This window comes from Temnothorax nylanderi, unplaced genomic scaffold (assembly GCF_030848795.1).
Source record: "Temnothorax nylanderi isolate EJ_2023f unplaced genomic scaffold, tnyl_v1.0 TNYL_tig0110_pilon, whole genome shotgun sequence".
NCBI lineage: Eukaryota > Metazoa > Arthropoda > Insecta > Hymenoptera > Formicidae > Temnothorax > Temnothorax nylanderi.
The window spans coordinates 594,268-608,491 of record NW_027249172.1 but is presented as its reverse complement, the minus strand read 5'-3'; the positions used below and the strand labels follow the sequence as shown (position 1 = coordinate 608,491).

The following is a 14,224-nucleotide window of genomic DNA, read 5'->3' as shown; positions in this document are numbered from 1 at the left end:
TTAATATACTTCAACAATGGCACTATTTTCATGTATTTACAAAGTATACATGTATTTACAAAAGCGAATTTGAAAATAAACAAAATCTGAAAATGTTTCTGCATGGGAATCAGCTTTTTACGATGATCAAACAACTTCGTTGTGTATACGTGTTGGATTTCAAAGACAGAATAGTCACAATATTGATCTTGAAAATGGAATATAGATTTCTTACAACAAATAAAAATGGATAGCTATATGTAAAGCTCGGCTAGTGAAATACATGTATTATATTTGTCCGATATTTGTCTGTCTGTTTCAAACACATACTTGTCCATTTTCATAACTGATTGTAAATTAGCTTGTAAGCTTAAAGCTTACAGCTATAAGCTCAAAGAAGCTTGTAAATTATATGTAGATATTGTATGCTTTAAAATTTTTAAATCATTTTTTTTTAATTACTCCATATATTCAATGGACTCTTTCCAGATTGTCCGTAAAGACGTTGAGAACACTTACGTTCTAATACACTGAAAACGATAAGTAGATCTTTAATTAATTTATCGAACGACATCGCCGGCCGCGATTGCCGTCGCTTTTAGCTTTGATGCTGCAGCCGCAGCCGTGCGTCGGGTCCACTATAACAGCGTTAATGGCCTGCATTATTTTACCGAGACTCGTGGGGGAAACAATTCTTTTACGCATAATTATGAGAGGCTGGAAACGCGCGTGATGTACTTACCGCAATGAAAATTACAACTCGCGCCAACAACGAGAGTAAAGTGGGAAGGAACAGTCAAACAGAAATATTCATATTTATTCACGTTTAGTAGAGGTGTAAATGAATTATAAAAAAGGTAATAATTGACGAACGTTTAACATTAGGTGATAGGAAACGTCTCTTTGTAATAATTGCGAGTAAATTTGCAGATTTGTCATTTATTATAACGGGATGAAGATTATCCTTGGATTAAATCAGTTGAAGAAATCACAATCGTTATACATATAGTGGCGCAGTCACCATCGCGCAGCATCTTCCAGGACGCTGATAAAGTCTTAAAACAATGGGCGATAAAGCGAATCGATATAACATTAGCTTAGCGTCGTAAAGCCGGTCCAGACAACGCGAACGACTTTGCAACACGAATGCATCAAATCATTTTCTTGCGCATTATTGACCTCACTATCGCGACTTCTGCTTCCAACTCTTCTATCCCCGAACTATAAAAGATGAAGTGAAAATATTTCTCCGCGAATTTTATCTTAACATGATTTTCTAATAAACATGTGAATTCCATCTCGTGCCTAGGTAAAATAATCGCGCTCGAAACGGATCGCGATAGATTAACAATTATAATGGCGATAATCAATAATAAAATTACTTAATTCCTAGAGTTTCATAATGAAAGAAACCTCTCTCGTTTTCCTCAATAATAAAAAATGCAAACGGAAAAAGTCTTATGGCCAAAGAAAACATCGAGACAATCTCTTAAGTCGAAGAAATTATTTAGCTAGGAATTAACCACCAACTTTTGGAGTTAATACTCGTTGGATGAGAGAGACTGACCATACAAAACACCATTGGCAACATTTTGCTCGTTCAGAGACGTGTTGTTAATTCTTTCAAAAATATGCGGTTCTCGCGCGTCGAAAATTAAAACAGAAGGCTTAAACGCGCAGCAATATTCGCGCCAGAGGCGAAAATTTACGCATGGCAATTACGGTACTATCGCGTACATCCAATATATAATGTACAACAGCGTTAATCAACGCGATCTGGCCACGAACGGGTCGGTCGGTCGGTTACTCACACGCTCGCTCGCTTTCGAATCGCGCGCACATGCAGATCGATATGAGGCGGCACGGTGCGCGGCGGCTCTCCGCCGGCAGGTATTTCCGTTCTCGATCTTTGGGGCGGAATAATGGTTGCAAAGTTCGTTTGTTCCGAATCCCGCGAGCGTGATTCCCCGCGATTTCGATTCGGTAACGTTGCGTTGACGCGTGAGGCGCGAGCGCGAGCGTGACAGATTCTGACAGTATTGACTGATCGGCTTGTCGATCGACGCGAGATACAATGGACGTGTATATCATGACCTCTCGCGATTCACGTCGTGCCGCGCAATAATACGATGTTGCGGCAGCGAGGATTTGGCGAGTAGCGAACGCGGCACCCTGACTCTAATCCCGCGGATTCAAAGTCCGAAATGGACTTTATACTACACCGTATATATATCCGATACCGAGTCGCGTGTTTGGCCGCCGGCGTCGTCGTAAAATGTTTTTGGGTCACGTAACAACAGAAGAATGCCGTCCTTTCTCACGAGTCTTTAATCGCTTAATCCATTTTCGCGCCGCGTCGCGGATTACCGCGACGAGAATAATGCGCCGTTGCTTTAAAGGAATGTGCAACGGGGCAGGTGGAAGCGCACGTAGTTAGGGATGTATGCGAGCGTGCGTTTATTGGACACACGAGGATGTTAACGCATTCTGCGGACACATTCTGCGGACACATTCTGCGGGAGTGACCGTAACAAATAGAATTTACATGTACGGGCACGTACTCGTCTAATCGGGACGACTCGGTAATCGAGCGCGAGAATAACACGCAAATTCTTTTACTGAATGCTATAACCGATTAGCGCTCTATATCGCCGCGACACGCTCGAAAATATCGATAACTGACTATTATCGGCCATGCTTGAGACATTATTCCGTCGAACGTTAAAATTTTTCATGCTTCGAGCGATCGAACTGTAACAGGGAAATTCGCGCGAAGAAACAATATGCATTTTGTGCAGCGTGTACTTTTGCTGCTTGAGAAATTGTTCTCGTCACGACATTCGTAATGTATTCAATTTTAATTGTGCGGGTGTATTATTACTTAACTACATAATTATATTAATTATACCCATAGCGCGTACGTACATTAAAATGAATTATTATACTCTCTGTATGTTCACAATTCTGGATAATTGTTTTCGAGATATAATAATACAAATTTGTGTAACCAAATAATTATCGTATATAATTAAGTAATTAATATAACTGTATAATTAAAATTGAATTCATTAACAGTTATGTGGCAAGAAACGATTCTTTAAATATACATATACATATACCTATATAAAGGATCGTTCCTCGAAGTGTCTTATCGATGACTTACATTTCGGAGGACCCTTTGTTATCTAATTGATCAATTTCATATATACATATAATGGATTTGCATTTATATAGCATTTTGGGGGAACCACCGTACTAATTATGAATATGCAACAGCAGAGGATATTACTGCAGGATACTTTCTGTTAGATATATACCGTTGGAACATACGTCATTTATATAACATGTTCACAAAACTGCGCCACTTGTTCATAGATGAAAAGATAAATGGCACGCATCGATTTCCCGTCGCGTTGCGCGTGTAAAAGTAACGGATAGGTGAAATAATATTTATTATATTGTCGAACTGCGTCACATTTTGCTCACATTTCTGATTTCAATCTCATTTCACGATCGCGTATAATATTTGCATATAAATTTATACACCATATTTTCTAATACATCGCACCGTCATATTAACATCATGCGTACAATTTGCATTTAAATTTATACGTCACAGATTGTAATATATTGTATTGTATCTTAATTGCATTCAAAATTATTAATTACATAAAATCAAGATTATATATTTTATCTTCATTTTTTAAAGAAATCAACTGTGCAAAAGATAATTTATTACGGAGCTTATATTTTTTAATAAAATCGAGAATAAAATATAAAATGCATTTTAATCAGTGAAATAAAATATTTTTTTTATTGCCCATTTCGTTGATAATATATAGCTGACAAAATAATTTATAAATAAAATAAATAATAAACAAAAGGACTATATAATTAATGTATAAAGATGGAGAAATGGGTTTTTGTATTGGAACTTCAACCACTTATAATGGCAACTTTTAATGACCAATAAACGCGAAAAGAGAAACAAACAAAGAGGAAACGGAATATATATTTATTAACTTTAGCAAAACAGCCAGAAAGTGGACTTGGTTTACAAATAATCCAAAAAGGAAACGGAATAATAATAAAATTAAATGTTACTTGAAAGCTTTAGGTAGAGAGTAGACGTTTGATAACTTTTAAGGCTGCAGTAAAATGTAACATATCTCAACAATAACTTTTAAGATATTGAATTAAAAAATCCGCGTATTCTATTTTCAAATAACAAAAAAAATAACAGAAAATAATTGAGTCCTCTAACTAAATGGTTTAAAAATTATTTCTTTACTTCTTTAAATGTTATTTTTATCATTTTATAATAGAGAAAGAAGTATCGACTTTTTAATTTTACAAAATTTAATTTTCTAGAGAACGAAAAAAACATTTTTTGCATTCCCAAAGTATTTTTTTATATGAAGATAGCCTCTTCCCGATAGTGTTATCAATCACTGATATTTTTCAATATGCATCAGTTTACGTTGATTAAAAAATCGTGTTCTGTTCTAATTTAATTTTCAATAAAATACAATATTACGGAATAGTAATTCATATTTATTATTTATATTTTGTATATATATATATATATATATATATATTCATACAAATATTATCCATATTTCATTACTCGCGTTTTCAGAGATATTACATATTCTGTTTTTTGAAGTAAACACAAAGTTTAGTTATACTACGTTTTAGTTTCTCCCTTTTTCTCTTCTGACAGATTGCAATATCGCGATTCAGTGACTGTGGTATTAATATGCACATACATTTTATATATCCAAAATGACGTAACTAAATTCAAAGGAGTTTAGTAGCATTTTGCAAATTTTCCCTTTAAGAAGTTTTAGCCAGCGGCACATATTTAATAAATTTTTCATGTACGTACGCGCCTGTGCATTTAATTTACTTCAAATTTTATGCGAATAGCTCCAAAGTTTGCGCAAGAAAGATTATAATATTTCAATATTACGTAAAATTTACTCCCTCTACGTGTCTTCTCTCATTACATCAAGCTATACTTTACAGTATTTAACGTATATCTGACCGCGTTTGTTTAATTATTAACGCAATAATAGCCTTTAAAAGATAGCCCTTATAAATAATAGCCTTTAAATTGAGCAGCTCGAGATTGAATTAAACATTCAAAACACAGTGGTGATTGTACAAGCATTTACTTTGTAAGAGAACTAAGGTGGAGGCGCCGGTGCGTAATTGGCAGCCAACAGCCTCGCGTTCACAAAAATTATGTACTGGGTATGTCTTGATGGCCATACCCCATCATGACGGGGTTAACCGACATGACGCGCTATTGAAGTAGCGAGCACCCTTTTAGATCAGCCCGTTCAACACCGGCGTCTTATAAGCCCCGCATGTGGGAAATTAAACACGAGACAAATATAGATCCTCTGGCCATCTATTGTACGTTTGAGGAACTATCGGATGCAACGCGTCTGATGACAAGTCAAACCCACGATGCTACCCATCGATTTATTCTACATCTTGATAACACAGACTGATAGACAAGCGAAGTCTTTAAGTATCTATATTTAGATAGCTTTAAAAATAACTCAAGACAATATGTATATCTCTATTCTACAATCGCTACAGGCTGTTTCTCTATTAACTTTATAATCGCTATAGTTACTTTTTTTTTAATTTATTTGAGTTCTTCATTTTTGTTGTTACATGTATATTTATCATTTGCGAATCGAAAAAACCGCATTTTGTACAATTTCACAAGTTTTCCATTGAACGCGACAAAGGGAAAAGAATTTATCCGTTTCAATTGTCGCACTATTACGTAACGTTATATTGTAGTCCGATACGGTCACAAGCCGGAGGTTTTTAAATATCAGATTATTCTGCAATAACAACATCAAATGCTTCAAAGCGCAAAATATTCCAACGGCAAGCCAATTAATCGTGGGTTTAAATCGAGCTCAATTAAGGTCGATTCTTTGCAAATTCCATCGCGATTGCTGCTAAAGCATTTGACAAACAAAATTAACCACGCACTCAAATTAACATTAGTGTGACCCGTTGAAGAGCGCAATCCCGGCAAAGTAGCGCAATTGATAATCAACTTAAGTATACCTCGGTCAAGAGGATTTTTATTACACAAACTGATTCATTAGCCTCGCGTGCCAGCAGAAAATAAAGTGCGTTTCATGAATCTACATCATATATATGATAGCGTATCGAGATTACATACAATTTCGGATAATTTTTATGCCCGTTCATTTAGCCTGCAATGGACAAGCGTAATGCCAATAGAAAGCCGATTATCCAAACTGCTAATTAATCGAAATGCTGTAACGTAGCCTGTTTCATACGTAAATAATTCAGAATTATTCATGTTACTTACATTTCTTTCACATATCTCAGATATTTCATCATTTTTTTCAATTATGATAACGGTGCGGTGTTACGCTCGGTGTTACGATAGTATTTTCTCGTGGATAAGAATGTTCTTTATTTCCATGAGACTGCGGTTAAATTTGTCATTGTCTATCTAGATACGACTCAAATTACACATGCAACACGCGTAATTCGGCCTTCGCTAGTAATAGTTTACTAAAGGTCTGAAATGCTAATGAGATGCAAGCGTATACAGTTGAAACAATGTTTCGGAGAGTTGCCAAAACATATTTTCTGTGCAAAAACGAACTTTGAGAGAAGCGCAACTCGAACCTTGTATGCATAATGCCTCGCGTGACACACACGGAGAATACATTTTCATATGTTGGTTTACTTACATTTCCAAGGCGCGAGAAAGATTTTTTTTAAACGCAAAAATGTATGAATGTGGTCAAGTTCGATTACAGAAAAGGGAGAATGGAAAAATCGCGCGTAAAGCGTGATCGCTTAGTTTGCGTGGGCAGCGTCGCTTAACGGAATTCTATGTCCATTAATACGACATTTGCGTCTTGTGCCCGTATCAGACTACGAATTGGGATTGAGATTGGATTGAAATTTGACCAATCAGAGCAAAGTTTACTAAACTTGAGATCAGTTTTTTCTGTTCTGATTGATTAAATTTCAATCCAATCTCAATCCCAATTCGTAGTCTAATACGGGCTTTAGGATTTTCGATTCCTACTTTTCGGTATTGTGGCGACTGTAGCGATCGATGTAATAGAATCGCCGCAGAAATATAGAATAGGACGCGGAAAGTCTCGCAAAATATATTCCGCCTGACTTCCGTATCGCGGCGATTGTGAATTCCGAGAAGGCCGCGACGCGGACTTGATGAGAATATCGGGCTTGTTTGATCCCTAAAAAGCCGCCGGGAGACGAGCCCGCGGGAAATACGTTGCGCTATCTCCGCCGGTGCCAAACATCCGCCGGGATGTTGATTTTGCTGATTCTATTACGCGCACCGCGAATCAGCGCTCCTGGACTGTATACTTTGAGGATATTAAATCGGATAATGTAGGAACTGAGATTAAATCGTAAGTTCCTGCGAACGGACGTACATTCCCAGCCCCGCCGAGATTCACGAAGTTTTTCACTTGGACTTTTATCACTTTCATAAAGAAGCTTCCATATGCATAGTTTGCAGAAGTCCGTCGTCTTGAAAAGTCTTCGGACAAAATTTTGAGAAATATGAGACGCCTCTTGATGTCGGTTGAAAAAGCAATTTCCTTCGAGATGAAAAGAAGATAATTATAACAGCAAAGGTTACTAGACAGTTATCTAAATTGCCAATCAGAAAGTTTATCAAATAATAAAAAAGTCGCATAAATAAATTTTTAAAAGAAATATTTCATAATACAGCGTAATAAGTACGGAGAGATCGATTTTGATGTTCGCTTAAACAAGAGAATGATTAGACAATTTCGTTTATTCAAGCAGTTCCGCAGTGTGACAATCTGAAATTCAAGATTATCTGGTTAGGCACTAACAGGTCGTACGAGAATCTATTGCCGAAAGGGGATAATCTCGGCTTCTCAACCGCGAACAAAGGTAATTTGCGAACCAAGCATGTCTCCAATTTTCCTCGAAAACAGGTATCAGGTACACCAGACCTTAATGAGTTCGCACGGAACTTAAAATGAGAAATAATGACAATTTCTCATCGGCTAGTACAAGGTTATAAATTGTAAGATAAGAGTATCGGATGGATCGCAAGACTTTTTCGCGTGTAAGTTCTCTTGGGCATTTTTAAATTCTCTCTCTTATATAATCCTTCCGACTTCGTCGATTTGATAAATTAGATAATCGGGATGTGGAAAGGTCATCTTTAACGGGATGAAAAGAGGCTTACCTGGAGATACGGCACTGCCTTACAGAGTTTCAATCCGAGGAACCAGGTCTCCGTGACGTCCCAGAGGACCGACGGCGGCAGGCAGATGAGCAGAACGAGGAGATCGGCCACCGCCAGGTTGACGATGAAATAATTGGTCACGTTGCGCATCGAGTGATTGCGATAGACGGCCATGCAGACGAGCGCGTTGCCGATCAGGCCGACGACGAAGACGATGCTGTGCATGGCGATCAGCACCCAGTAGGAGAATTTCGGGAATATGTGCCGCACCATCAGCTCGATGTAGTCCTCGTCCGGGATGCAGTAGTCGTTGGTACAATTCGTCACGTTGGTGTACTCGAAGTAATTGTCCGAGTAATCGTCGTCCGCGTCCTCGGCGTCGCACGTGCCCGGCGTCGCCGATACCAGCCAGGCGACGATCATCGGCACAGCGAGATTCATGTTTCGATCTTATTGCGTCGTCACTCTGTCGTCAGTATAGTATCTCACCCGCAAATCGTCCGCGCGCAATTACACGCCGTATAAACGATTTAATTGCGATCTGTCTCTAATTACGATATTCCGTTCTAGCATCGCGAAATTCATTGACAGTATCCGGAATCCAGACGGATAAGTCACTCGCCGAATTATCGATCACGTCATTAACGCAAATAGTGCGTCTTTGCTGAGGTACTGCGTCGTGACAGGTTTCAGTCCAATAAGTCACTCCGTCAAATAAATCGCACGAATGCAAATTTGGTGACGTAGATAAAGCAATGCGGCGATACCGGTGCTCGCACAATAATCGGTATGCTCTTCAAGTTCACGACTCTCGTTTATCTTCTTCTTTTACAATCTGTGCTCACGCGACCTTAGCGTAGGATTTCTTTGAAGCAGGGATCATGCATTCCGCTCTGCAGAGCGCGATCGTAATCAGCATCCGTTTGCGCACGGCAAAGAAGACGGTCGTTGAAATTGAACCGTTTATCTTCTATGCGAGAAATAATGTTCTCACCCTAGGTACTCGAACTCCGTAACTTCAACATGATTCCCAGGTCTGTGCCTAATAACATTGTAATACACTTCAATAGAGCCAAATGTCAGATTCCGCGAATGCCCAATTTGCAAGATCAGAATAGCTCCGACCTTATTATACCTGCCAAGTCGTTTCTTCAGTTAATCATTTCATAGCGTTCAGATATGCTCTGACGAATACGATGAGGTTCGTAGACGAGATTATAACGTATTTATAATATATAAACGGTTTGTCCAAATCAAATCTATCTCATACAAATCAGAATTTCTCTACGCTTGCATACGCTTCTTCCAGCGATGCTTCGTATTAGAAACATTAGAATTCTTCGATTAGAGCAAAAATCGACAAAATAAAAACACCAAGCCGTTAAGTCGGTTATAGGGATAAACACGTCGATCGGTGCAGATATTTAATTAAACTGATACAATCGGTAAAGTATCTTGAAATCACGAGGATGACAGAGAGAAGTGCAATATAATGGTCATTCGGGCGAATAAAGCCAATCGGTCTATGCGAGAAGCGGCGAATAAAGTGACGATGAGGGGCAAGAACGAAGCAATGTTGGTCACGAGTCACGAGTGTCACGACAATATTACAAATAATTCAGCACTCGTGCAAGAGCGCGGATATCCCAGAGGGGGCGGACAATGGCAAACACACATTACCCTACGTAAAATGTAGAGTCGATCTTTGTTACCGAAAATGTCAAAGAAGGAATATTCGACATTATTGAAATGTCGGGACTCAATATTTTTAGATTTTTCGAGTAGTCCAACAAGTTGATTAATTTTTTAATCTCTAGAACCGCAAAATGCTGTATATGTACATTCGAACATGTTTTTCGGTAAATTGAACTAAATGAACAATATCGATTAAGACGCTTTGTAGTTAATTCACGCATATATCATTATTTCACACGCTGATTAACATGGAACTATCGAATCCGGGTGTGGTTTGTCTGTAATTGCGTGGTATTTGTATTTTGCTCGTCGGTACATTCAATAAGGTCTTCTTGTGTGATGCAATTAAAAGTTTACTAGCTGTCGACGGTAAAATAGGTCGGCAGTATCTTGATTTTATTGAATTTTATGACGTTGCAAGAAGAAGCGCGCAGAGATTCTTGGCAAGCTATTTTTCACCATCAATGCAATTCTTAAAAATTCCGAATAGTAACATTTACTTCGCCAGTGAATAATTAACAGTAAAGACTTTTTAATCGACCTTACTGACTATCATTTTTTAATCGTCATGACAATACGACCAATGGTTTTGTTCAATTCGACCATGGATTTTGGTCCTTCTAAATTGATCTAATTTTGATGCTTATATATGTATATAAGCATCCTCTCTATGTAAATAATTCAATTTATTGTGAAAAATATTATCTTAGGGTTCGAACCTGGAACCTCCCTCATTCCGTGTAGGGTGTCGTACCAATTCGACCATTAATTGAGGCATGCATCTTTGCCTTTCCGTCAGCTAATTTCTACTATCGACCTATTTTTTCGAATGGAAATGGTTTAACTAATTTATATGGTAAGTTTGGAAGTGCCGTTCGCATATACAGCTCACGTACAGTCAGTTCCATTTTTCTAATCCATAATTCAAAATGCTCCCGTATTTTCTATGCGTGAAATAACTTCGCTTCAAACTGAATGAGAAATAGCTGTTACTATCTATTTGCTTTTAAATTCAATTTATGGAGAACTTTTCGTCCCGAAAAATGTGGGACGCGAATTCGTGTCTTGAATTTTCGTTAACGGAAAACTGATTACAAATATCGCACAAAGAAATAAGCTATACGTGTTTCATTTTCCGCCAATTCTGGAATAAAATAGATTCACTTCTTACGTAGTATTATTGATAATTGTTTGTTGTGTGCCAATTGCTTAACGAAGATGAAAAAATGACAAAATATTTTTAAATTTTTCAAAATTTTTATTCATCTTTGAATTTCAAAGATAAATGAGGGAAGAAAGAAAGAATAAGATTTTCATTCCCGTCTTTTGTAGATTATACAATTCTCTTCTCAAATATAATTACATTAGAGCGGCTTAAATACACAATTAATATCATTAATGTAATATTATTTTAATAATATTGATGTAGGACAATATATATATAGTAGATATATATTGCATATAAACAGAAAATGATTAAAATGATAAATGATTATTGTGGGCTGTTTAACAACTTTTATGTAATATCACATAATGAAAATAATATTTACATCGTATAATATGTTACCTATATAATGAGTATTAAGATATCAAATAATCTCGTGTTTAATTTTTTTTTAATAACTCTAAACTCAATTAGTTATTAGAGTTAATTAGTACCAAGAAATTTTATTTCCCACATCTCACTATCAATGTTGTTTTTTTCTTAATTGTCGCGCGTCGAGAGAACATAATTTTTATCTTTATCGAAAAGTTTTTATCGTTGCTTTTCACCTAACAGGAACTGCTAACCAATAAAAAAGTGCTAATGTCGTGTTGGAGTTTTCTTTCTCTATTCTCTCTCTCTCTCTTTCTTTCTCTCCCCTTTTATCGCATCGTGATACGAACAACTAGACATTTACTCGTAAAACTTTCATGGCTCCCTCGAGTATAATTGAAACGACCCTGTAGCTTTCGTACGAGTTACTTCCTATTTTAGTTCATTAATAATTTTATCGACAAATTCCAATGACGCTTGTGTATGTAAAAGCATTCTGCTACGCGCGATTCGCCCGTTTTCCTCGCTATTAATGAATTAACTATGCACGCGGAAAGATACCGTTTAATTCCCGCGCAAGTATTACGGGAAATTGAGTCGTCGAGGGTTGGTGCGCGGGGACATTATTTCCACGCGCCTTTGTATCCGCCGGAGGATTAATTTAACTTTCCACGTGTACGCGAGGCGGTCCATTATCGGCGATACGATCGGTCGATCGGAAGACAAGTCGCGGACGCGCGAAATAAATCCTCTTTTCTCTTTTTTCGCTTTTTTTTCTCTTTTCTCGCGAGCGATCTCGTTCCCGCAGTGGATCTCGTTCCGTCTTTTACAATCGAGAACAAACGTGCTAGATACCGCGGTGTATATACCGGAGGGAGGAACCGAGCGAATAAATCTCCGCTCAAGGTACGAACGTAAAACGCCGCGCCGCGTCGTGGACTTGCAGCATCGGCTCTCGTATACAACGTCACCCTTCGTGCTGATTTATCGTCGCGTCGTTGCGCCTTGTTATTCGCGGAGCCGATTGCCAAAACAACTCGTTAAATTTCATCGAGAGGTCCGAGCGAGAGGTCGCCGCTCGTAACGTTTCGCTCACTGTTTTTCGCCCACTCTCTTCCTCTCTTTCTTGTTAGCGAAAATCCGCAATGAAACATTAACGTTACCCGCGGCGGTACGGTCACGTCTAGTAATCCCACAGCGAAAAGTCTCGTGGGCTTCCTTCCCCGGTTGGCTCGTAACAAACAGTAATAGTCTTCCTTAAGCGAATGTATCCGCCGCGCCGCAAGATTAGACTCTTATTTCCTGCGTACACGTTTAGAATCGAATATTTGGACAGATTTATACACGTTGCACGTATTCTCGGCGTCACACTTCGAAATTTCAACGCGGCGAATTATAGAGGTGAGGCTGTGCAAGATGCGTCTAAAGTACTTCGTTAATTCACGTAAAACACATCGTATAATGAGAGATTTTTCCCTCCTCCCTTTGTACGTAATCATAATTTAATGTTTACATTGGTTTATGGTGCAATTAGCTCGCGTTCCGTGCAGTTTTTTTTTCTTCCGGCATGTTGATAGGGATGTGTGTTAAAGAAAAATGTCGGAAATAATCGGAGTTTTACGTTTGCAAACGCTCCGTGAAATTAAACTCATTTTCCGCACTAACCAGTTGATGCACGTCGAATTCTTCGAATTTCCCGGATTTCCTATACTTTTCATGAGATAATAGAGATAAAGTTGGGAAAATAGTCTGTGCTAAATTTTGTTGTATCTTTTTAATTCTGATAACACCGAGGTTTTTAATGCAATTTTGTTACATTACTTTAAATGCTTGTTTCTTGAAGAAAATTTGTAATTTAGGTAATTTTGTATGCCCTGATTTTAAATTTTATTTAGAAATTATTAATAATAAGAAACGAAGTATAAAAAAATTAATATAAGTAAAACACATTTATTTATGGTAAAAAGAAGCCTGATATTCGCGTGACTAAATGAATTACCGTACGTATTAAATATACATATTTATTCTATTATATGCTTAACTACTTAAATGTTATTAAGTAATTAAATACTTTTAATATATATATATATATATTAAAGTATCATAAAAGTATTTGCAAATATTACATTTTATTGAGATTTGGTCGACATATATCAATAATCTGATTTTTGCAATGCGCTCCAAAACTAAAGTTTCAACTTTTTAAAAACATGTATAATTCGGACAACCACTAAAAATCCCGTTAACACGCGAAGTTATTACCTTCTGTTTACCGGGGAGGAAAAATCGTCGACGACGATATTTGCACGAAAATCTCCGCCGAGCAAAAATTCCTTTTTCGCGACGCAAAGTTCGCGCGACTTCACAAAGTTTTCAAACCGCGTCTCTCTCCGGCGTTTGCGTTTTTTTTTTTCCGGGCACTCTCGCGAATCCGCGTACGGGCCGTCGCGTCGCAACGGTTCCTCAGGATCGTTACGATGTTTGCTCGGGCATCGGTGGAAGGGGTGAGAACATACCGACGCCGGAGCGAGGTACAGTGCTCCGGACTCCTTCCGCGAGGGAAGGATGCGAACGCGTCGGCGGACTCTGCGAAACTGAGGTGCGCTGTTTTAACGAGGCTGTGAGGTGCACGTCGGTCACGACGCCGCACTTGCACGCCGCGAAAATTGCTCAATCTAGGGGGACCAAAATATTCCACCTGCTTGTACCTGCTACACTGGTACTTTAACTATTTTCCTTCGCCG

The 14,224-nt window shown here is 38.0% G+C and overlaps 1 protein-coding gene and 1 non-coding gene across 4 annotated transcripts in view; both read right to left on the bottom strand.

The window, feature by feature from the left end:
- LOC139776004 (orexin receptor type 2-like) overlaps positions 1-14,057 on the bottom strand; it is a 30,125-nt gene extending 16,068 nt beyond the window's left edge. The window contains exons 1-2 of one of the 3 annotated variants that reach the window (XM_071712391.1): positions 13,743-14,057; positions 8,249-9,290 (exon numbers count right to left, since the gene is read on the bottom strand). In XM_071712391.1, the coding sequence (XP_071568492.1) occupies positions 8,249-8,689 (441 nt within the window). In that variant the 5' untranslated portion in view covers positions 8,690-9,290; positions 13,743-14,057. Of the gene's footprint in view, positions 1-8,248; positions 9,291-9,373; positions 11,224-13,742 lie in introns of those variants that run through there. The other 2 variants (XM_071712392.1, XM_071712394.1) reach the window with 2 other exon arrangements.
- Positions 5,176-5,313, bottom strand: LOC139776064 (U11 spliceosomal RNA). The gene has a single exon (XR_011719003.1). It is a non-coding gene; the product is annotated as a U11 spliceosomal RNA (small nuclear RNA).
- Positions 14,058-14,224: the final 167 nt, after the last annotated feature.